Source organism: Leopardus geoffroyi, chromosome E2 (genome assembly GCF_018350155.1).
Source record: "Leopardus geoffroyi isolate Oge1 chromosome E2, O.geoffroyi_Oge1_pat1.0, whole genome shotgun sequence".
NCBI classification, from domain to species: domain Eukaryota; kingdom Metazoa; phylum Chordata; class Mammalia; order Carnivora; family Felidae; genus Leopardus; species Leopardus geoffroyi.
This window is the reverse complement of record NC_059335.1, coordinates 10,070,163-10,094,970: the sequence shown is the minus strand read 5'-3', so window position 1 is coordinate 10,094,970 and position 24,808 is coordinate 10,070,163. Positions and strand designations below refer to the sequence as shown.

The following is a 24,808-nucleotide window of genomic DNA, read 5'->3' as shown; positions in this document are numbered from 1 at the left end:
ATGGTTCTGTGTGTGTGGTGGCCGGTGGGGTGTGGGTGCTGCTGCTGCCTTGGGGGGGGTCTGTCTAGAGATGAGGGGAGGGGGTCTCTCCCAGCATCACATCACAATCCAGTCTTTTTATTGTGATACTTGATACCCCAAAATAATACATCAATACAGATTACAGAACATGACAATAAAACACTGTCCAACTTAAAAATCAAAACATTTCCAGTCCTGTTGTGCCAGTCTGCATGTTCCTTCTCTGTCTTCTCTCCAGGGCTGGTATGTTTGTGTGGATTTTCAAAAGTACCCGGAAGGGGGAGGGGCGGTTATAGCCCTGCTTGATGCAGCATCTTAACCCATGTTTGTAAATCTAACACTGGAATGTGATGCAGGTATAAATTAAGAATGTTAGAGCTAACTACCATGTAGTTACCACCCAATTTCAAGCACTCAACTTGACCAGCTTGGTCAGGGCCCCCTGACCCCCTGGCTCTCCCTCCCCAACGTAAGTAACCACTGTCCTCAATTGTGGTTCTCATTCCCACCCATTTCTTCTTGCTACATATGTATTTCCAAGCAGTATAGAATTGTTTGGTATGCCTTCTAACTTCTTACCAATCAGTTTAATATTGTATGCATGCTGCCACCTGCTTTTTAAGAGCAGCCTTATGTTTGTGAGGCCATCTGTGTTTGCACGCAGTTCTAGGACTTTGCTTTCCATTATGGTAGCCACTAGCCACGTATGGCTATTTAAATTAAAATGGACTAAAATAAAATTAAAAAATTTAGTTCAGTCTCCCTAGCCACATTTCAAATGCTCACCAAACACATGTGGCTATGGCATCTATATTGCAAAGCACAGATACAGAACATTTTCATCATGATAGTGAGTAATCTTGGACAGCAACGCAGGACATTTTTTCTTATTTTGTTTTTTTTTGTGTGTTTTTGCTGTAGAGTGTTTGTTGTGTGAATATATTACTATTTATTTATCCATTTTTCTATTGATGGGCATGTGGGTGTGTAATTTTTTTCTGTTACAAATGGTGCCGCAGTTGAGGGCAGGGGAAGGAGGGGAGAGAGAGAGAGAGAGAGAGAAGATAATCTCCTTGGGTAAATGTGTGATTTTTCTGGGGCGTATACTTAGGAGGGAAATTAGGGTATGTGCAGCTTCAACTTTACCAGACCTGCTAAATTACTTGCAAGTAGTTTTATCAATTCACATTCCAGAATCAGCAGTATGTAATGGCAACATTTGGTAACTTCAGGCTCTTTTGCCACTCTGCTGAGTGTGACAGCTTTGTCTTGGATGGCGGTTGTCATTTGTTAGAATGTTTTTGAAAACTATGGACTCCCACGAGTAGGTGTGGAAATCCAGCCTAGAAATCTGTAGTTTTCAAAGTCGTTTCAAAGATTTACATTTAGCTTTACAGCCAGAGCTGTATCCCTTGTTATAGATGTTCAGGCTGCTTCTTAAAGTAAGATACGTTTACAGTCCCAAAATTGGAAGATACAGAACAAGTTGAGAAAACATGAACCTTGCTCCCCAATAATTACACATTCCTTTCAGTATTCCTTCTACTCCAGTATGTGATACAATTGGATTTCTAATTAACACACATAAACACATATGAGAAATACATAGTGATCTTATGTACATATGACTTACATGTGTATCGTCTTTGCTTTTTTTGTTTTTTTGCTCAACGTATTTTCTGTAAGCACAGGAGTGGATAGTCTGCTTTGGAGAGTGTGGTTTTAAGAGGCTGTATTGGTTTGCTGATTTCATCTTGCCTCGGAGTATTAAACCTGCTCCTGTTGCGTTGATGTATTTGTACTTGCCCGCTGTTTGGAGTGGCTCAGCACAGCCCTACAATTTGATGTCTGTCCAACCGTGTGGGAGAGTTCATCTTTTATATTTACCGTTGGGCTTTTTGGCAAGTGAAAAGCAGGTTGGATCCTATCAGCTCGCAGATTTTTATTGACAGTCTATTCTATGCAGGGCTGTGCCTTTCACTGGTCCCTGCCTCAGGAAGCTGATACCCATCTGAGGAGAGGAATAAGAGGGCTTAGCCTTAACTAGACTATCAGATTGAGATCTTTAAGGCTCAGAATTGTCCGGAAAAGAAATGGATAGTGGAGGGAAGTGAGTCAGGCATTCTACCCAGAGAGATCCATGAGCTGAGGGCATGGAGAAGTGGGAGGGGTGAGTGAGATGTGAAAGTTACCTGTTACAGTGTGTTCATTCAAGTAGTTTTGCCGCTACCCGGCAGGCACTGCTGGGTGCTTCATCTGAAAGACTTCTTTCTCTGTAGGTGCCATTAAGCATGTTTTTCACATTGTAAATCCAGTGTCAGGTGCGTAAGATGGGTACCACCATTTGCATTTGTTGTAGTATAGATTAGGTGACATGATTATGTTTGGTTTGGTTTGGTTTGGTTTGGTTTTCTAAAGTAATCTCTATACCCAATGTGGGGCTCGAACTCATGACCTCTAGATCAGGAGTCGTATGCTCTACTAGCTGAGCCAGCCATGCACTCCTGTTTTTTTTTTTATTTTTAATTGTTACAAATGACAGTGGTAGACTGTGTGTGTGTGTGTGTGTGTGTGTGTGTGTGTGTGTGTGTGTGTGTTTTAAGATTTTATTTTATTTATTTTTTTTTTTAATTTTTTTTTTTCAACGTTTATTTATTTTTGGGACAGAGAGAGAGACAGAGCATGAATGGGGGAGGGGCAGAGAGAGAGGGAGACACAGAATCGGAAACAGGCTCCAGGCTCCGAGCCATCAGCCCAGAGCCCGACACGGGGCTTGAACTCACGGACCGCGAGATCGTGACCTGGCTGAAGTCGGGCGCTTAACCGACTGCGTCACCCAGGCGCCCCAAGATTTTATTTTTAAGTAATCTCTACCTGCAACATGGGGCTTGTACTTACAACCCTGAGATCAAGAGTTGCACACCCTGCTGACTGAGGCAGCCTGGAGTAGCACAAGAGGCATTAGAACTACTGTGACCTGAGAAGGGGAAAGACCAAGCCAGATGGGGAGACTTGGAGGCTGTAGGAATTTAGCTTTTCTATAAAGAGTCCTGCCTGCCCTTCACATGCCTCTGTTTTTAACTTTCAGATTCTTGATTCCCAGAATAAAGAATCTGGTTGGTGTGACTTGGGCCGTGTACCTACCTTTGGCCCTGTCACTTGTGGCTGGAGGGCTGGTACACATATCAGACGAGGCTACTAGGGCCCGCCTCCCCAAATACCAGGACACCCCCCTAAAAGTTGTCTGCCACTGACAGGCCTGAGAGGTAAATTCATTTGTCTGAGTTCACAAGTTATTAGCAACATTGTGAGTAGTTCTGCCCTTAGATTTGGGGAGGAAAGAGGGCATCTGTCCCTGGCCCTAGTACTCTAGAAGGTCCCACCCTGGCCTCCTACCAGCCATTCCCCTAGCAGAGTGAGAATTCCATGGGATTAAGGAGATATGTCCATCTGGAGTCCATCCCCCCACCCCTCTGTCCTAGACTCCCTTGTGGATACTTGGGACCCCTGGAATCTCCTGCCAAACAGTCCCAGGCTTACTTCCCAGGCTTTGGTGAGCTTCTTCCCTGATCTGCCTTTGGAGTGCAAACTTTGCAACAATGTCCAAATACCTAGGCCTGAAGGGCAAGTGTTTTAGTCGAGAAGAGTGGCCTGGGTGGCCACACCCAAGTTGCACAGCCTCTTGCCTTGTGGGACAGAGCCAGAGGTGGGAAGAAAGGGGGAGGAGGGGGTGAGGACCAGCTTTCTAGTGCATCTCATTCTGACATAGAACGTCCCAGGAGTGTGAGGATTCCACATTTGAACCCTGTCTTCCAGGTGGTAATGAAGAACGTATATCTGTCAAGGCAGGAGAATACAGTATACTTTATTTTTTTAATTGTTAGTGTGACGTATACCTAAATATGTAGTTGTGATACGGGTTTCCATTTGTATTTTTTTTTTAAAAAAATTTTTTTACATTTATTTATTTATTTATTTTTATAGAAATTAAAGCTCAGAGACTTTATTTTTATTTAAAAAAAATTTTTTTTTAACGTTTATTTATTTTTGAGACAGAGAGAGACAGAGCATGAACGGGGGGGAGGGTCAGAGAGAGAGGGAGACACAGAATCTGAAACAGGCTCCAGGCTTTGAGCGGTCAGCACAGAGCCCGACGCGGGGCTCGAACTCATGGACTGCGAGATCATGACCTGAGCCGAAGTCAGACAACTTAACCGACTGAGCCACCCAGGCGCCCCTTTACATTTATTTTTGAGAAACAGAGTGAGACAAAGCGTGAGCAGGGGAGGGGCAGAGAAGGAAGGAGACACAGAATCTGAAGCAGGCTCCAGGCCCTGAGCAAGCAGTCAGCACAGAGCTTGATGCGGGGCTCAAACCCACGAACTGTGAGATCATGACCTGAGCCGAAGTCGGACGCTCAACCGACTGAGCCACCCAGGCGCCCCTCCATTTGTACTTTTACAAAACCTGGGCCCTGAAAGTTTAGAGGTAGGCCTGCCTGGGACTAAGACTCAGTTTTTTTTTTCCTTGTTTGTCATAGTGTGACCTAACAAATTAGTGAATTCTTAGCCAAGTAAACTACAAAAATTCCGAATTAAAATCTAGGTAGTTTATGAAACCTAGTGAGAGTTTATGTCATCATTGTGATGGTGTTCCCAGACTGCGGCTGGCTTTATCGTTTTGTAAGACTTAGGAAGGATCTGGCAGTCTGTATCAGGCAATAAATGTCAGTCAGCTGATTATTTGACTTGACTTTTGAGGTCAAACAGACCCACTGACCAAAAGGTTTGAGGTCAGGACAAATATTTGTATACTAACTTTTACGGTGGGTTTAAACCCCAAAGGAGTATTTATGGGGGAAGCAGAAAGCCACCTTAAAAACTGACTGTTTCAGGGCTGCCTGGGTGGCTCAGTCGGTGAGCCTTTGACTTCATCTCTGACTTTGGATCAGGTCATGATCTTGCGATTCATGAGTTAGAGCCCTGCATCAGGCTCTCTGCTGTCAGCACAGATGCCTTGGATCCTCCCCCCCCCCCCCCGCCACCTTGTACATGCTCTCTCTAGCTCTCTCTCTCAAAAATAAACATTAAAAAAACATTTTAAAAACCTGACTGTTTCATCTTCACTAGCTATTTGAACTTTCATCTGTCAATTCCATTTTGATCCTTAGCAGACCGTGCAACTGCCTGGGAGCAGTTAGATCTTGGTTCACTTAGCCTTCTAAATTATGCTGTGTCTCTTTTCTGTTTTAAATATCTGGGGTGTGGTGTGTATATGTAGTGAGAAAAGGAAGGAGAAAAAGAGACTTATGTCTCTGGAAGTTTGAAATTACTTGTATATGCACATACCATCTCAAACTTTATAATAGTAGTTAGTACTGAGAACCATTTTTTTCTGAACGATTTGAGAATAAGGAAGGGGTCCATCCATCACTCTGAAATACTTCAGTTTGCATTTTCTCAAACAAGGCATTCTCCATAGAGAAATCAAACCAAACTTCAAAATCAGAAAATTCAAATGAATACATCACTACCGTCTACCGCAGACCCATTTCAACTGTTACCAGTTGTTCCAATAATGTCCTTAATGACAGAAGGATCCAGTTCAGGATCATGCATTTATCTGGATTTTCATGATGCTTTTGAAGATTACAAGGCAGTTATTTTGTAAAAATTTAAAATGTGCCTTAGTTTGGCTTTGTTTGATGTTCTCTCACGATTAGATTCTAGCTACACACCTTGGGCAGACACACCAGAGTGTGGGTGCCTCTCATCCCATCCTGTGGTCTGGTGCTGGCTTCCACATGCTCCTTTACTGGCTGTGTTAACTTTGATTTCAGAGTAGGATTATTCAAGGTAGATTTCTCCTTTGAAAACAATTCCTCTCTGCTCTGTGCAATAATACGTAATTTTCAGAGAGGTATTTTGAAAATACGTAAGTACCGTATTCTTCATCAAACTTTGTTAATTGCTTTTATTTTATTTTTGTTTCATGCTAGTCAATTTAGGGGTTCCATTTTTGTTCCTCAGATTTTATGTATTTCTCATATGCTTCTTCACTCGCTAATTCATCCAGTTCTGAAGGATTCTTGAATGTTAGTTACCTTGATCAGCCAACCATCCTCATAAGAAGGTTTGTTGACAAGTCCTGGGTTTTCTGCAAGAGCTTCATTAATTTCAGTTACTTCTGATAGAGGGGAGTAGACATCACTAGCAGCTTTCACATTTTCCAAAGCACCAAACTCATCTTATGTGTTTGATTTTGTCCCAACTTCAGGCAGACTACAGTTCTGTGCAAAATTGCTGATTCCCACTGTTCAAATACCGTTTTCTCTTGTTTTCAAATACCATTCGTGTTTGTCTGAGTTTACGCAGGGAGAGTGGAGCAGAGCCCATGCCCACCCTCAGCCCCCAGGGTCACGGCAGGCAGGGTGTGGAGGGCACCGAGGGTGCGAAAGCGAAAGGCCATGTGCTCCGTACCGCTCATAGTGCCATGTTCGCAGCGGTGTGGGGGTCACAGTAATAGTTAATTTTAGATTTATGACTAATGAATTCTAGTTTATTTAAGTTTATTTATGTTGGCTCCTGTTTCCTCTCGATACCTCCCCGTCATTCTTTGCGCGCTTCCTTATTCTAGGCACAGTAGTAAATGGGCTCTGCCCCAGCTTCAAAATCAGCCATGTTTCCAAAGAGAACTATTTCTCTGGTGGCGGTTAGAAACCATCTGGCTATTACGTGTTCTCACTGCTGTCAGGGCATCGTCGCTTTGATACCTTGTCCATGGACATAGCTCTGTCAAACTTTGGTTTGTGAGCATGATTAATTCCAGAAACATGGTTGTAATCCAAAGCACTTGTATATCAAAGCAAATTCAAAGAACCATTGGCTCAGCTGTGATCATGTGACTTTCAATGGCACAGACTACTCGTGTTGCAAGACATCACTCGTTTATCAAGTTAAAATTTATTAGAAATTTTTGCTTGTCTTGTGGAACATTCGCAGAACAGCTTATTTGCAATCCAAAGTTTTACTATATTTGTGTGTGTACACAGACACGCTTGCATCTACGTTTACTTTGTTGTCTATATATATATTGAAAATGAGTTCACACCAGTAGCCCACCACAGGCTTTACTCTCGTTTTTTCCCTTTCCACAATTAGGACTGTTTTCTCTGACAGTGAGAACCCTGGGTTTCCCGTATATTCACTTGTTGCGTAAGTCCTTGGGGGGAGTCAGTCTCCCAGTGCCGCCCCTCCTACGTTGCTCTGCTCTATCCCTATCAGGCCACTGAGCCCCTCCACTCACACTCTGTTCCCTACCCTTCCTGAGTCCCAGCCCTTGGCTTTTGGACTGAATGATTTAGGAAAGTAAAAGGAAAACCACTTTCTTACTCATAGTTAATTGTTTATGTGTATTTTAAAATATAACTCTGTGATGGCAGTTTTCAAGATCATTTCATTTAGCATAATAGGTTTCAGCCATGCTTCCTTCTACCACAGGGCTTTTGCAAATGCCTTTCCATTCCCACAGCCTGGCACTTTCGTTCCATAACCCTTATTTGTTTTTCTGCTTTGTATTTTGCTTGTATTTATTGGTATCGTTATCATCGAATCATTTTTCTACTGAGACCTATTTAATTTTTCTTTTGACTGTTAGAATGTTTTCTTGAATATTTTTAGGCACACACACTTGCTTACTCATGCAGGTATGTCTGAGGTGTGAACACAGAATTCAGGACAGCCAGAGTGGAACTGGGTCTTTTAGCTTTGCTCCGACCTCTTTCAGTGCAGGGAGTATGTGTCACTCATTGCTGTGTCCCCAGTGCCCAGAGGAGCCACACAGTAAGTGCTTAATAAATGTTTATTGGATTTGAGTGGTCCTCAGCTTCCTTTAACAAACAGTAAACCTTGAATAATCACATTTCTCCTAGAAGGTGAAGAGCTACTGCCTTGTAATTTAAAGCCGACATTTTTTCTTCCTAACCAGTTCTGCCTTTTTTCAACAGAAAGTGGTCTTCTGCTCCGTGAAGGAAGCGCTGGAGGTGGACTGGAGCAGTGAGAAAGCGAAGGCCGCTCTGAAGCGCACAGCTTCGGATTACTTTCTCCTTCAAGGTGAGGGCTTAGAGCAGAGCTTCCGGATGAGCGCCATGTGCTTGGATTGCTGCGGGTTTGGCTGTACAGTCCAAGGGATTTCTTGGTGTTTGCCCCAAGTCGAGCTCCTCACAAGCTGGTTCTCAGTGCCCCCCCCCGAGAACATCCAGGTGGATGGAGATGAGGCCCCTCACTGAGCTCTGCGTAACCCTGACCCATTCTCAGGGAGACTGAGGTCGACCTGTCGTTTGTATTTGTAAAGTTTGCAGAAATGTAATTTTGGGCACATTTGGACAGTTTGCAGAAATGTAAATTTGGGCGCATTGGAGCCTTCCTTTCTCCAGGGCTGGGTAAGGAGCCACATCCCCACCTCCTTCCTTCTAGTTGTCTGCGCAGACTCCGGGAACACCTCCTACCCCATATCAGGACAGATGTGGCTGTTTGTGATAGCTACACAAAACCAGGCGCTGTGTATATAGATTGAAATGGAAATACGTAAAACTGTATAAAACTTCTTAATAAACTGAAGATTGGAGGAGGCTAAGGTTTATGTCTTCATTAGCTAGGAAGAAAGCTTTTCCCATATTATCAGTGATGTTCGCCAGATCGGGGCTGGGAAGAACTGGTTCAGAGCACTTAGTATCCATTTGTGTAGAAATCATCCAGTGGGTTAGGTGGTAATGAGTTTTACTCACGTGAGTCTGCTAGGACTCAGAAAACACCTCCTTCCCTGGACTGGGACAGAGCAGCAAGCGAGGGAGTGCCCTCTCCAGTCCAGGGTTCAGCATGAGCTTGGGGCCTGTGCCATCGGGAGAAGCTGATCATCAGTGCCTGGCACTTCGAGAGCCCTCAGTAAACAGTGGCCATTAGTTTGCAGAGCCTTGGGGTATAGCCTGAGCGGTTCTGGCTGCGGCTTATAAAAGCGGTCGTCTGGTATTTGAGCTTACCAAAATCGGGTGATACTCAGCTAAGGGCAGTTTTGCCCGCCAGGGGGCATTAGCAGTGTCCAGGCGATTTTGGTTGCTCGGGCTGGGGGCAGGTGGGGTGGGGAGAGGGCGGGCATGTTGCTAAATATCCATGGTGCAGGACAGCCCCCGACAAACAAGGTTATCCAGCCGCTAGTGTCAGTAGCGTCATGGTGAGAACGTGATCTAGCCCTTTGCAGCTTCTAGAGTATTTTCTCCTCCCATCTCCTCATCACAGCACCCTTGTGAGGTAGACAGGGTGGGAGTTCTCCTCAGCTTGGTCTCTTGAGGTGAGGAAACAGAGACCTAGAAAGGCTCAGTGTTTTATCTAAGAGGATGCCGATTGGCGGTGACAAGGGAGGTAGGACCCTGACACCTAATACCGTGTGAGACCCGTGAGAGCAGCAGCCCGGCTCCATTCGGAGTGCTTCTAGATAGGAGCTTATGGGACCCTCGCCACACTCGTGTGAAGCAGCTGCCGGTCCCCGAGTACAGCTGTTGTAAAAGGCACGGACCGATGAAGGCCCAGACCTGCAGTCATCCCTGCCCTTGGGAGGCCATCACTGAGGCGGGAAGGCAGAACTAGTAACCTGGAAACAGTGTGGGGGGGAAAGTCTGTATTTAATCCGGGCGCTGCTGGCCTTCAGAAGTTACAAGGGGTGGGGGGAATAGAGCGTCGCGAGGAAGAAGCTGTCGTTTTAGTGCTGTGACCTCTACAGCAGGCAGTGGTGCATGGTTGTTCAGAACAGATCTGGTTTCTCAGTCCTGGTTTTGTCATTGTTTTTGGTGGCTGATAGCCACAGAGTTAAATTCCCTGAAGCTCACTCAAGTTCACCTCTGACCTTGGGGGTGTTAATAGCACTTGCCTCATGGGATTTTTGTGAGGCTTGTATATGGGCAAAAGGCTCCACGCAAAGTGAGGAAGTCCTAGAGACCTGCGTTGTCTGTGAAGTTGGGGGCTTTGGTTTTGTTTTGGGGTTTTTGTTTTTGGCATGAGTACTTTGCAACTGCAGAGAAGTTTTGGGATTGACTCAGTTTCCCTTAATTCCATACTTGAGTCGCTATTCCCACTGGATTTTAATTTTCTGCCTATGACACTTTGTTGGGTAATACATCCCCTGTGTTTGTTTACTTCTGTCTTCTAAGTGGTACTAGTTACGTTTTCGGTTTCAAGGTTCAGGGCTTTGGATTTGAACGATGTCCATTAGTTAACAGTCATAGAAACTTTTTTACTGTAGTAAGAAACATACCATACAGTGTACTATCTTAATCTTTTTCCCATGTACGGTTCTGTAACGGTCATAGAATTCTAGAAGGAGGCGGGCCCACATCGCCTCTAGGCCAGGAATGACAGGTGTGGGCTTGCCACTCCTCCCTCTCCCCGCCTCACCTGTGGCAGACGTGGCTGTGAAGGACCCTCATCGTTGGCCAGCGAGTCCAGATTGTCAGACCAGTTTCCCTAAGCCTCAGAACCCTTGCAGTGAGTGACACGAGAGGGGAAGGGAGTCTCCGTCACTGTAGAACAAATTAGTGCTGTAGTGTGGGTTTCACACCCACGTCTCCTGACTCTTTGGGGGCTGGTGCCTTCACCCCACACCCTGTGCCCTTCCTGGCTGTTTTTGGAGATCCGTCGCAACCTTGCCTGGGCTTTTCTCTCTGCAGCAGATGACAGGTTCTGACCTTTCATGTGTGGTGTCCTACACGCATCCCTGCTGATGTGTTCACTTGGTCTCCGGGCTCTGCTGTATCTTTGCAGAAGGGCTGCAACTGGAGCTACAGGGAGTGCTCCAGGTGCAGTGAGCTCGAGGGCCAATTTGGCTTCTGGGAGCTTCTCCGAGAATGCATACTTGATTAACACCCTCCGCTGTCTACTGGACTAAAGTCCTGGAAGTAGAGGGAAATGGCCCTTGTGACCTGGTTACGCCAGCAGCTTAGAACCCTCCACCTGTAGGTATGAACCTGACTCTATGAGTGTATCATCTTCATCTTACATCCGAAGAAATCTTCGGATTTTTTAAAAGTGTTTATTTTAGAGAGAGAGCATGAGCAGGGAAAGGGCAGAGAAGGAGGGACAGGATGCGAAGCGAGCTCTGTGTTGACAGCAGAGAGCCCGGTGCGGGGCTTGAACTCACAAACCATGAGACTATGACCTGAGCTGAAGTCAGACATTTTAACTGACTGAGCCACCCAGGCGCCCCTTCTTTCAGTTTTTCTTGCCCAGCCATTCATGTAGCTATGAAAGTGTCCTGTAATTTGACCTCACTGGATTCACGCAGCAGAGCGCACCATCTCCTACGTGAGAAGTTTCCTTCTGCCAAATACACTTGCCATCAACTGTCTTTGTAACTTTGGGCAAATAACTTGCCTCTCTAGGACTTTGTCCCCTCACTTATACGATGATAAGACTAAGTTGGCGAGCCTGTCGCTAAAATCTTTTCTCAGTCTAAATAATCAGTGTATCCAATAAAATACGAACTTCTTGTGGCTTGTATTTCTGTTTATTATGTTTATACTTTCGATTAATAACTTTTTTATTTTTTATTTTGGAATAGTGTCACATTTATTTACTTTTTAAAAAATTTTCTTTTGTTTAGTTTTGAGAGAGAGAGAGAGAGAGAGCGCGAGTGTGAGCGGGGGATGAGCAGAGAGAGAGGGAGACACAGAATCCAAAGTAGGCTCCAGGCTCTGAGCTGTCAGCACAGAGCCCGACGTGGGGCTGGACTCATGGACCGCGAGATCATGACTTGAGCTGAAGTCAGCCGCTTAACAGACTGAGTCAATCAGGAGCCCCTTAATTAACAACTTTATTGACCTATGATTTATACCAGAATATTTACTTATTCTAAGTGTGCTTCTTTAAAAAAATTTTTTTTTAACGTTTTTATTTATTTTTGAGACAGGGAGAGACAGAGCATGAACAGGGGAGGGTCAGAGAGAGGGAGACACAGAATCTGAAACAGGCTCCAGGCTCTGAGCTGTCAGCACAGAGCCCGACGCGGGGCTCGAACTCACGGACCGTGAGATCGTGACCTGAGCCGAAGTCGGCTGCTTAACCGACTGAGCCACCCAGGCGCCCCTAAGTGTGCTTCTTTTAAAAGAGTTCTAGAAATCATTTCATTAATTCAAACAGAATATCCTCTAGGTAGTCTTGAAGTTCACTTTTAACTAGAATCATTATTTTTGCCCAGTCTGTTTTGATTGCTAACCATAGCAGTAAAAGCACAGCCCGAATAGAGGCTGATGGTCTCGTGTCATGGAAAAAGCACAGGCTTTGGGGACTACCAGAGCTGAGCTCAGATCACAGCTCCGCGCCTAGCTCAGCTGGCTTAACCTTTGGTACGTGAGCTTCCAATCTGGGTTACTGACTTGGGCTTAAGGGAGCTAAGGGATAAATAACCCTGCCTTTCCTCAGCTCTAAGAAAGGTAATGAGATGGTAAGTGGGAGAGGTGAGTGTCAGGGGCACGACTTCTATACTATTTAATATTCTCTTTTGACTCTTATTCAGAATATTTTCTGATCAGATATTGAGGAGGACTAAGATTTTTTTTAATTTTAACTTGTTTTACTTTTTATTTTTTAAAATTTACATCCAAATTAGTTAGCATCTAGTGCAACATTGATTTCAGGAGTAGATTCCTTAGTGCCCCTTACCCATTTAGCCCATCCCCCCTCCCACAATCCCTCCAGTAACCCTCAGTTTGCTCTCTATATTTAAGAGTCTCTTATGTTTTGTCTCCCTCCCTGTTTTTATATTATTTTTGCCTCCCTTCCCCTATGTTCATCTGTTTTGCATCTTAAAGTCCTCATAGGAGTGAAATCATATATTTGTCTTTCTCTTGTCTATTCGCTTAGCCTGATACCCTCCAGTTCCATCCACGTAGTTGCAAATGGCAAGATTTCATTCTCTTTTGATTGCCGAGTAACACTCCGCTATATATATGTATACCACATCTTCTTTATCCGTTCATCCATCGATGTACGTTTGGGCTCTTTCCATACTTTGGCTATTGTTGATAGCGCTGCTATAAACATTGGGGTGCATGTGCCCCTTTGAAACCGCATACGTAGTAGTGCAATTGGTGGGTCATAGGGTAGTTCTATTTTTAGTTTTTTGACGAGTCTCCATACTGTTTTCCCAGAGTGGCTGCACCAGCTTGCATTCCCAGAGAAGATTTTTGTATTTTTTTTTTAATTTTGTTTTTAATGTTTACTTATTTTTGAGAGAGAAAGAGAGAAAGACAGAGCACGAATAGAGAGAGGGAGACACAGAATCCAAAGCAGGCTCCAGGCTCTGAGCTGTCAGCACAGAGCCTGATGTGGGGCTTGAACTCACCATGAGATCATGACTTGAGCTGAAGTCAGACGCTTAACTGACCCAGCCACCCAGGCACCCCAGCTGTTTGTTTTTTTCAAGTCAAGGTTTGTATACCTGAAATTGATGTAATTCTAAAATGGCCTTGCTTTTGTTTTATAAAGTCAAACAGTGTTAACATTTGACTTCAGGGTGTGGGATGGCCTTAGGGAATATCCAGGTGAACGGTCAACTTTCTAGACACTACTGTGGTTTTCATGTGGCATGTGAGAGTGGTTATTGTGCATTTCACTACTTGCTGCCTTGCCTGGCACCATGCTGAGCATCTGACATATTGTCTTCCATTATCATGACATCCTTTGAAGTGTGGTTGTTGTCCCGCTTTGTTGAAAGAGACCAAGGTTGAGCATGGCTGTGATTTGCTCAGGCATATGCTTGGTTTTATAGACAGAACCAGGATTGAGACCATGAGGTCTGTTTGACCCATGGACTCTGCTCTTCACATCTGTTATATGCACCTCTAAGTGATCTCGTTACCTTTCAGATCAGGAGCTCTGCCTTTTAGGGAAATAGGATGGCCACTACAGTACAAAAAACCCTGGTTCAAATATATATTAGGCACAGAGGTGCTCTGAATTCTGACCCAGATAGTTTTCTTCCTTCCCTAAAAAACACTTGAGTTTTATTTTTGTTGGGAATAATATCACAGTAAGCAATTTTCAGAGAATTCCCAATGATGTAAAAAAGTAAGTTTTCTTCATTAAGCCCTCCCTATTTCCACACCTCTTCCAATTTGTCAGGGAAACTACTAAGAATTTGTTGCCTGCCTTCTTGCAAAATGATTAACAATTACAATCACGCATGTGTGTATGTAACCAAACTTTTCAACGCTGTCAGGCAGCTTGCTTTTTTTCACCGGATGGCCTTACATGATCTGGAGAGATCTTGGAGCATATATAGAGTGACCTCACATGTCTTGTTGGCTGCATGATGTGTAGTGTTCCTTTGGGTGTACCATTGTTTGTGACCAGTTTCATCTTAAAAGGCCATGTAGGTTGTTTTCAGTTTTTCCTAGGCCTTGGAATTTGTTCCCGAGAGCCTTTCTAGGATGGTGTCTTACGTATCTCATGAAACCTTAGGAGTTCCTAATGAGGATGGAGTGCTCACTTGGCTATGATGTACACCTGAGAAGACCTCACAGGGAACCTGACTTTGTGTCCCCATTGCCCTGTGGAGCATATAGTAGGTGTTCCATAAAGAAATAGTTTTTTGCCCTAGTGACTGACTCGGGCTCCTCTGGTCATTTGCTCCCCTCTAGAGGGAGAAGGGCCTGCCCACTGATGTCCCTGGAGGACCATCTTGCCAGCCTGCTCCTCTAGGCACCCATCAGACTCTTGATTCCCACGTCGCCCTGGCCTGCCCCTCACACGGAGGAGTTTCTTACCACCCCATTCACAACAGCCTCTGATGAAGCAGCTGCCCTGGGGTGTGTGTGTGTGTGTTTGCCTCGTTTGGGTGTCGAGTGTTTTTCCAGTTTACTTCATAAGACAGTGGCCAGACTGCATGCTTCCTGCTGCATTTTTCCACTATCTTGAGAGTTGGCCTCACCATCTGTGAGCAAAAGGTCTCATCTTTTTATTATTCTCCCATGGCATGTTGCAAAACATTAAGCGTGAGCTGGTTTCCTGTGGCAAAAAGTTGACTTTGATTTGTTCTTTTTGAGGTTACTGTGAGTTTATCATAACAGGAGTGCTAAAAATATCAGGTCTAGTATGGAAACAGCATTCACGTACCAGCATGAACCAATACCATGCAGGTTTAGCCCAGAGCAGGAAGAAATGGCCTTCGTCACAAGATGAGAATTACTTAGCAGAGAATCCTTGGCAATCTGAACTTTCTTATGTTCTGATGAGTTGTGGAAAAGTACTTAGGCCATTTTTGAGCCATAGAATTAAAGCTGAAAATAATCTTAACCAAACATTGTTTGAGCACCTGCTATGTGCCAGATCCTGTGCCTGGGAATCCTCATCAGATCCTTGCCAGTGGAAAAGAGAAACATAAACAGTTCTCCTGCTCTTGAGGAGAGCTGTACCAGAGCCGTGGAGATGGCGGTCGTGTTGTGCTATTCTGTTCTCCAGCCTGTGTGAAGTACTCTGTAATAAACTGCCATGGAGCTCAGGGAACCGGGGGTTTGGCCGTCTTTGGGGAGCTGGAAAGTCTTCACAGAGGATGAGACATCTGAGCTGGCTTTTAAAGACGAGGGGGGCGGGGCACCTGGATGACTCAGGTTGGTTGAATGTCCGACTTTGGTTCAGGTCATGATCTCACTGTTCCCTGAGTTCGAGCCCCGCGTCGGGCTCGGTGCTGACAGCTCAGAGCCTGGAGCCTGCTTCCGATTCTTTGTCTCCCTTTCTCTCTGCCCACCCCCACTCACACTCTGTATCTTTCTCTCTCAAAAATAAATAAGCATTAGAAAAAAATTTTAAAGAAAAAGAGGGGGTTTGCTAGGGGCTGAAGAGAGGCAAGGATATAGCAGGTGGACAAGCAGTCTCTGCACCAGGTTGTTGGCGCCAAGACCATGGTGTAGCGAGGCTGGAGCTCGCCGGGAGCTGGCTGGAGGGAAGGTCATCAGGGCCCTGCTTTTCAGCCTTTAATTCTCTCTCTCTCTCTCTTTTTGTTAAGATTGGATTTTTAAGTGATCTTTACACCCAGTGTGGGGCTTGAACTCACAACCCCAAGATCAAGAGCCACACGCTCTTTCAACTGAGCCAGTCAGGGGCCCCCAGGCTTTTATTCTTAATAGCAAGTCATTCCCCAACTGGTAGGATGTCAGAATCCCTTAGGGAACATTTGAAAAATACAGATACCCAGGTTCTAGCTCAGATTTAGGGGATGGAAGTAACTAGGTGAGGCTGGCATCTCTGCATGTTTGTGCAGCCCCCCAGTTTCTGAAGGCTCAGCCAGTTAGAGGGAAACTGCCACAGAGAAGGCCATCCCGTGTCCTGTGTCACAGCTTTGAGTCACTCGTTGTGTTCTTACTTTACAACATATTAAGTATTTATTTTGAATGGGGCCATTACTACACTGAGGCAGGAAAAAAGGAACTAACCCAGGTAGTTTTTGAATATATACTCTCAGACTAAAGAAAAAAGAACTATAAACAAATATTGGACTCAAGTTAGTTGGTTTGTTTTTCACAGTGGTATATGGGTTAGCAATTCTGAAACTAGTTAGTTTGTTCTAGAATGGAGCAAATTGGTAAATACATTGTGAATGATGAGAATCAGGTTTTTTTATTGCCAGAAAAGGGAGTTCCTAGAAGTATGGAAGGTGGGAGAGTCTAGGAAGAGCCCTGTGGGATCAGATGGGAGTTGGAGTCACCAGGTAAACTCTGGTTTTTCTGTGTAGATACACAAATAGACATGTGTATGTATGTGTCTTCACATGATATGTATGTTATTTCCTAGTTCTGTTTGTTGAGAGGGCTGAGAAGCAAAGACACTCTGGTAGCAAGCCGTGAATACACCTCGTGCCCAGACCCTGATTGTTAATCTCCCAAGATCTAAGCTCAGAGAAATGGCTGTTTCTGGGGCTTGGGTTGGAAAATTACAGGTGAGCTGGGAACATTCTATGCCAGAAAGTAAGGAAGCGCTCAAAGAATGACAGGTCGTGTCAAGGACACAGGAGTCAACTTGAAGGGGCTCCTCTTGGTGAAATCTGGGAAAGTTGGAGGATCAAGTAAACAATAGATTATAATCCTTAAATAAATTAATTTAAAAAATAAAAATAAAAGAATATGGGTCAAAGAAACATAACCCACAGAATAAAAAAGAGCCCATGAATCTTATTGATACTTAAGTGAATAAGTAAATAGATGGGGGGAGGGGAAAGTTCTCCCCCCACCCCCCACACCCCCACCATAGAAGAATAAAGCAAAATCTGTATATGACCATGACCATAGTAGTAAAAATTGTCTCCGTCAAGAATCCTTGATGGATGCTAAAACTAATGGGAAGGTTTGCTGTGAAACAGAAACGGTATCTCTTCCCAAGGTAGTTTTTATTTTATTTTATTTTTAATGTTTGTTTATTTATTTTGAGAGAGAGTGCACAAGTGGTGTAGGGGCAGAGAGAATCTCAAGCAGGCTCTGCGCTGTCAGCGCAAAGCCCAGTGCCGAGCTCCATCTCATAAACCCTGAGATCATGACCTGAGCTGAAATCGAGTCAGATGCTTAACTGACTGAGTTGCCACCCAAGTGCTGCCACCCCCCAAGTTAGTTTTTAACTAATTGCAGAGAGAGACTTTAGAGAGCCCTGGCAGATTATATCTCAACCAAGAGATCAAAGCTGATGCTCCAGAAATGGGACAAATAGAGCTCATGCCTCCTGAGAGGATGCACTGAGAAGGACACACCAGCAGTCTGAACTTCCTGCCCAAAGTGGGTAATGTGAGTCTGATTATGAGGAAACCTCAGACAAACTCTGATAGAAGAATATTGTACAAAGTAAATGGCTTGTACTCTTCCAAGTGTCACTAAGGACCAAAGAATTCTCGTTCCAGATTAAAGGGGACGAGAGAGACTGGTTAACTAAATGGAATGTAGGATTCTGGATTAGATCGGAAAGCGGGAGAGTTTTCTTTCCCTTTGCTCTCAAGGACATTAGTGAGACAGTTGGTAAAATTTGAAAAAGATCTGTAGATCAGATAATATCCTATCAAGGTTAATTTCCTAGTTTGCCTAATTGTTTTGTGGTGATGTAAGAGAATGTTCTTGTTTTTAGGAAATACACTCTGAAGTATTTAGGGACAAATGCCAGATCATTCAGGAAAAAAGAAGTATGTATAGATATAAAGAAATACTGATAAACATGGAAGAATGTTAACATTTGGGGAATCTAGTGAAGTTATACAGGAATTCTGTCTAGTTTTTCTGTATGTCAAAAAAGTATTTCAAAAGCTAAAAATAATGAAAAGCAAGAACAATCTCCAAAAGAACTAATTCTCAACACCTGGAATTATGTTAATATTTTATAGCTGATGAGTAATCATTGCAACGGGCTTTTTGATCTGTGCTGTGTCCATAGAATGACGTGTTTAATTTAAGTAAGTACATCCTCATCATCTCTTCAAATGGTGGGGAGATCTGAATCTCTTATTTTCTGTGTACAGTTCCTCTAGAAAAGAGCCATATAGATTCCCTAGATTTTCAGGGGTGCCGAGAGACCCTTGCTGGGAGAGAAATACCGCATATCACCAGTGAGAACAGCAAAGCCTTGATGAATCAGGCAGGAGATGCTGTGCAAGGCTGGGATGGCCTCCATTTATGGGCCTTTGCTCTGCAGAAAAGAATTTCTCCTCTGTCAAGCAGGAGTGGTAGGCAGACTTCAGGGGTGTATTTACATGTAAACAGTTCACACTCCAAGCAAGCCTTTAAGTTCTGTCTGGAGCTGGGCAGGACCTTATTAAAAAATACAAATGGTAGCCTGAGGGCAAGTACTAGGCGGGGCTAAAGGCATAGATCTAGATGGTGGCCTCTGCAAGTCATTTCCCCCTACCGACCCTCATTGTTGGTTGTGGGTGGATTAAAGACGAGGTGTCCCAACATGCTGTCTGTGTATACACAGAGTGAATCTGTTGGAAACCAGTGCTCCAAATTGAGCTGTTAGTTTTATTCCAACCTATTTGCTGTATTCTCTTCTGCGGAGCTTTTGTCAAGTTCAAATGCTTGATTGGTGGCTCCTTTCACCTAAAACCCCAGACAAGCACTCTGTCTGATGCCAGAGTCCAGCCAGATGCCTCCCTCCTATTCAGATGATCTTGAGTTTTCCCATAGGATTGTCTCTCGCCAGCAGCCTTCATCCGTGGCATAGTCCTTTTACCGGCCTCTGCCTTCAGAGTTCCTCCTCCTAATCCATTTCCAGTCACCAGACTGATCTGTCTAAAAAGTGAAATCCTTCCATGCATCTTTTTTCCCATCAGGATGCAATTTAAACTCCCTGGATTGGCATCCTAGACCTAGGACCTGCTGGCCTCTTTTTCTTTTTCTTTTTTTAAGTTATTTATTTATTTTGAGAGACAATGTGAGTGGGGGAAGGGCAGAGAGAGAGGGAGAGAGAGAATCCCAAGCAGGTTCTGCACTGTCAGCGCAGAGCCCGATGCGAGGCTGGAACTCACAAACCGAGAGATCATGAGCGGAACCAAAATCAAAAGTCGGACACTCAACCGACTGAGTCACCCAGGTGCCCCGAGCCCTACATTCTTATTGAACTACTTGCTGTCACCCCATGTTGTCATCCCTTCATTTCTACACACATTTCCATTCCTTCTGCCTGCAACATCCTGCTTCAGCCCTTCCCTCTTACTCTCATTGCTCAGCTCCAGCGTTACCTCCAGGAACCTAACTCCCCTTATCTGAGTTGCGTTTCCTTCCTTGGTAATCCCATACCACCCTCCTGACAACATAGCTGACTTGACGTCTGTCTTGTGGGCTCCCTTGTCTCTTGACTGTCCTGCACAGGCCAGGTGCAGAGCCTTGGTAAATGTGAATTGATTGCTGAGGTCACCTGTCCCAAGTTTGAAGAATTTTGCTAATTCTTAATCTGTGGCTTCATTAATTTCTTTGGGCTCATGTAAAGCCACCTAGATGGTGCCAATTTGCCTAGTCTTTGTCCTTTCCCCCACTATGCCACCAGACCAGAATTACCTGGAAGCCCCACACTTGGCTGCAAGACTGTGCCCTAAGCATGTAAAGGATTGAGAAGTGTTTGCACTCTCCTTGGACTCCCCATGTCCACGGAGCAAGCAGCTCCTGTGTCTGCTAGGAGCTGGCAAGGTTAAGGACCTCCCTCAGGGAGTTTAGGATCTTTTCTAAGGTGGCTAATCTTGGTTTGTGAATCTAGCCAGTCAAGTTTGGAGTTCACATTTCCTTTCTCCACCAGTAGAATCTTCTCAGTCACTTAAGCATTGAAGTCTCCAGCGTTGATCTGAAGGAAGAAGTTCAGGTCCCAGCCCTGCTAGGTATTTCCTGGCCTTGACGTCAGTTCCTTCACCTAGTGGCCTCTGTAGAAATGGAGGAAAGTTTGATAACTTTATACTCCTGACGATCATGTATCCTTGAGCCTTTGAAATAGTTCTGTTTTCTCCTTTTTTAAATTGTAAAGGTGAAACAAACATATTAATAGAATATTCAGATACCTCAGAGGAAACCGCCATTCATTGTGTATTCTTCTAGAGCTTTTTCTTTTCTTTCTTTTTTTTAAGTTTATTTTTTAGTAACCTCTATGCCCAATGTGGGGCACGTGCTTCACCACCTGAGCTAGCTGGGTGCCTCTAGAACTTTCTAGTATCTTATACCTCATTCTTCATCTCTGTATGGATTCTGTTGCAAGGTGTCTTGATGATTTGTCAACTATTGTAGACTTCAGGAAACTTATTTCTTTGATCCCTCCTTCTTTAGTTCTCCCTGCCCGCACCACACTCCTTACTTATCTGTCTGCTTTTATGATATGTAATGATATGTAATTGTCTTGGTCTCTAGACCTCAGCTTGATTTGGTGATCAGTTCTCTCTTTTTTTTTTTTTTTAAATTTTTGAGAAAAAGAGTGTGTGTGCGTGAGCAAGGGAGGGGCAAAGAGCGAAGGGGACAGAGGATCTGAAGCAGGCTCCACGCTGACAGCAGTGAGTCTGACGCGGGGCTCAAACTCATGAACCATGTGATCATGACCTGAGCCACCCAGGCACCCCAGAAGGAACTTCTTATTTTAGAACTTAACAACCTTCGCGAACCAGGTCAGAGGCAGCCATCGCTGTTTGGGCCTGGCATTCCCCAGTGGGTGTTTTGGTGTCCATCAATGACAAGAACTACTGAGGAGGAGACGGCCACGGGGAAATGAGTTCCGATAACGGGGCCAACACTTGAGTGCTTGTTGATTTGCTGCTGTCATGACCGCAGATGTTTAAAAATAATTTGTAGGAAGGGTGAAAGAAGAAAAGCAGTGGGGTTTTTTTGTTGTTGTTTGGGTTTTTTGGTGCCACTGCCTTATCAGTGGTAGAGAACACAGACCACAGTCATTCAGAAAGGAAGACAGTGCCATGTGAGAGAAGAGAGGTGAGGGGAAGGGCAGAGGTGACCCGTAAGTGTGGTCTGGCACCTTCCAGCCAGCAGCAGATAGTCTGGCGAGAAAACCCACCCTGGTGAGGCACCTGCTCCACTCTTCAGTCTGACAAATGGGTAGAACCCTAAGTCTGCCTCATTGGGTCGCAAGGATTAAATGAAGGCCCGGCATATATTGTGCGTTCGTAATTGTTGATTAAGTAAGTGTTTCACCTGTGTCAAAATCGCGTTAAATCTTCATAATGCCCTCGTGAGAGCATGTCTTACTATGGTCATCCACTTTCATATGAGGGTATTGAGTCTTAGATAGGCTAAGTCATTTGTCCAGGGTCACCAAACCTAGTAAGTGTTCAAGCATTGCCCCTCACAGTCAGATTTTAATTACAAGGGACCCTTGAACAACACAGATTTAAAATGTGTGGGTACACTTACACGTGAAATTTTTCTCGATGACTACAGGGCGGTAGCGTAAAATGGGTTTTCTCTTCTCCGTGATTTTCTTAATATTTTATTTTGTCTTGCTTACTTTATAGTAAGAACACAGTATATAATACACATACCATGAAATACTATTGTTTATATTGTTTGTAAGGCTTCTAGTCAACAGTAGGCTATTCGTAGTGAAGTTTTTGGAGAGCCAAATGCCCCTAAACCCCTGTGTTGTTCAAGGGTCGACTATATTAGCATTACTAATAATGGCATTATGTCTGTTTTAAAAATCTGAACTTCTCAAAAGCCCTGTGACATTTTCTTATTCCACTTGGCAGATGGGAACCTGAGGCCCCTAGGAGCAGACTGTAATAATGGGCAGCATTGTCGGCGAGACCTGCCTGGTTGTCTGCTCTGCGGCCCCAGCGTCTCCCCCACCCCCGACATCAGCCTGTGCTTGAGCTCCTCTCGGGCCCCCAGCCCAGCTGCAGTTCTTGTCTGGCGCCTCCCATCTTTTCTCTGACTGTCAGACAACGGTCACGGGAATGTCCTGTGCCATCTTCCCTCGGTAAGAGTGGTTGGCAGAGAGCAGCAGATGCCCAGAGTCAAGGTCATGTGCCACTCAAGTGCTGGGCTAGAGAAAAGGCCCTGTCTCCCTGCTGCTTGTGACCAGGCAGGGTGAGTGTGAATGCAGAGGGCCCTGTCAGAACCCCTCTGTGAGTAGAGGGTGAGGTTGGCAAAGCTGATAGAGAAGGGGCCTTGCAGCGGGGGGCTGTGGGTCTCTATCCTCGCCCTCCGCATAATTTGCCTCTGCATTTGAGAATTTCTTTGTCCTTCTCTTTTTATAAGTTACAGTCTTTGCATACTGTTCTACTTTCAAAGGTGAGATTCTAGCTCAGGAATCACTTGACATTTTTTTTTTTTTTTTTTTTTTTTTTTTTAACGTTTTTATTTATTTATTTTTTTTTGGGACAGAGAGACACAGAGCATGAACGGGGGAGGGGCAGAGAGAGAGGGAGACACAGAATCGGAAACAGGCTCCAGGCTCGGAGCCATCAGCCCAGAGCCCGACGCGGGGCTCGAACTCACGGACCGCGAGATCGTGACCTGGCTGAAGTCGGACGCTTAACCGACTGCGCCACCCAGGCGCCCCTCACTTGACATTTTTTAAAGGAGAAATAGAATATTTGGCTGGACTAGAGTTTGAGTGAGTGGTTTGCATTATTCTAAACTGGTGGGCTCGGGTGGGGAGCCAAATCCATTGGAAGTGCTTTTTTTCTTGCTCACTAGCGTTTTTCCTACCTTGTCTCTATTCCCAGGAAGGCAGTGTAACATTGAGGTTCCGAGTGCGTGTGGTGGTGACCTTTGAGTCCATTGTGACTCTGAGCCTCTAAGCTTCCGTTTCCCACCTCTAGAGCAGAGTGGTGACAATTGTACCTGCCTCATTCTATTTTATCTCCACGTGGTGGAGTGCATTTTGAATATAGGATATAATAGGACTTACTTTATTTTGAGAGAGAGACTGTGTGTGTGAGGGGCAGAGAAGGAAGGAGAGAGAGAGAGAATCCCAAGCAGGCTCCACACCATCAGCACAGAGCCTGACTTGGGGCTCAAACTCATGAACTGAGAGATCATGACCTGAGTTGGATGCTTAACCAACTAACCACCCAGGCACCCGAGAACTTTTTTTTCTTTCTTTCTTTTTTTTTTTTTTTTTAAGATTGTGTTTTTGGGGTGCCTGGGTGCCTCAGTCAGTTAAGTGTCCGACTTCAGCTCGGGTTATGATCTCACGGTTCGTGGGTTCGAGTCCTGTGTCGGGCTCTGTGCTGACAGCTGCTTCAGGTTCTGTGTCCCCCTCTCTCTCTGTCTGCCCCTCCCCTGCTGTCACCCTGTCTCTCTGTCTCTCTCAAAAACAAATAAACATTAAAACAATTTTTTTTTAAGATTTTATTTTTAAGTAATCTCCACACCCAACGTGGGGCTCGAACTCACGACCCCGAGGTCAAGAGTCACACACTCCACTGACCAAGCCAACCAGTGCTCCTGTAGGACTTGTTTTAAACCTAAATGTTGTAAAACCCATGTGACTAAAACCTGCTTAAACATAATTTTAATAGTTGAATACTATTCCAACCTCTCAACATATATTTTATGTAACCATCCTGTCACCTAACGTGAGGTTATTTCCAGATTTTCAGTGGTATAAATAACGTAGCAGTGACCATTTATACATAATTCAGTCACTGGCCAAGGGTCACGACCCTTCATAAAGATCCTGTGAACCACATTTTCTCACGGTTTACTGAGCATGTACACGCCCACCAGAGCTCTGAGTGACAGAGCAGTGCCCTCTGCCTTCTTGCTTAGGTTGAGTAACCTTGGCCTTTAATTTGGTAGGCAAAACATGTCATCTTGTTTTCAGGTCATTTCTGAGAAGTAGCACTCTCCTTTCCTTCCCCCCACCAACAACTTCCACGCAGCTACTTCAGATGCTTTTCAGAAGAAAGTGAGACGTAAATAACAGGCAACTTTCTTTTCTGTTTTGAGCTGATATGTGATGAGGTCCTACACCGGGTTTCTCTGGTGAATGGTGGCTAGGATTTGGAGCTCTGGAGGGGCATTTCAGAGCAAGCCTGAGGCCACTCCAGCGGTGAGCCTCTCTGGAGAGCAAGATCAAAGCACTCTGCGGTGGTGACATTCAGGGCTTATGAGCATGCCCTCTGGATTGCAGGGCCTGGGGCTGTCTGGGTCCCTTCTGGGCCTCCAGCACAGCTCAGCACAGGGTGTGGGCGTGGAGTGCAGGTGCTCAGGAAATGTTTGTGGATGAAAAATGAATGAATGAATGCATGCAAATACCTACTTATAAGTTTCTGCGTT

General features: G+C 44.8%; 1 protein-coding gene across 3 annotated transcripts in view; it reads left to right on the top strand.

The window, feature by feature from the left end:
* Nucleotides 1–24,808, top strand: part of SAE1 (SUMO1 activating enzyme subunit 1) — a 75,013-nt gene that overhangs the window by 27,696 nt on the left and 22,509 nt on the right. For all 3 annotated transcript variants that reach the window (XM_045441920.1, XM_045441921.1, XM_045441922.1), the window contains one exon: nucleotides 8,027–8,132. In XM_045441920.1, the coding sequence (XP_045297876.1) occupies nucleotides 8,027–8,132 (106 nt within the window). The remainder of the gene's footprint in view (nucleotides 1–8,026; nucleotides 8,133–24,808) is intronic.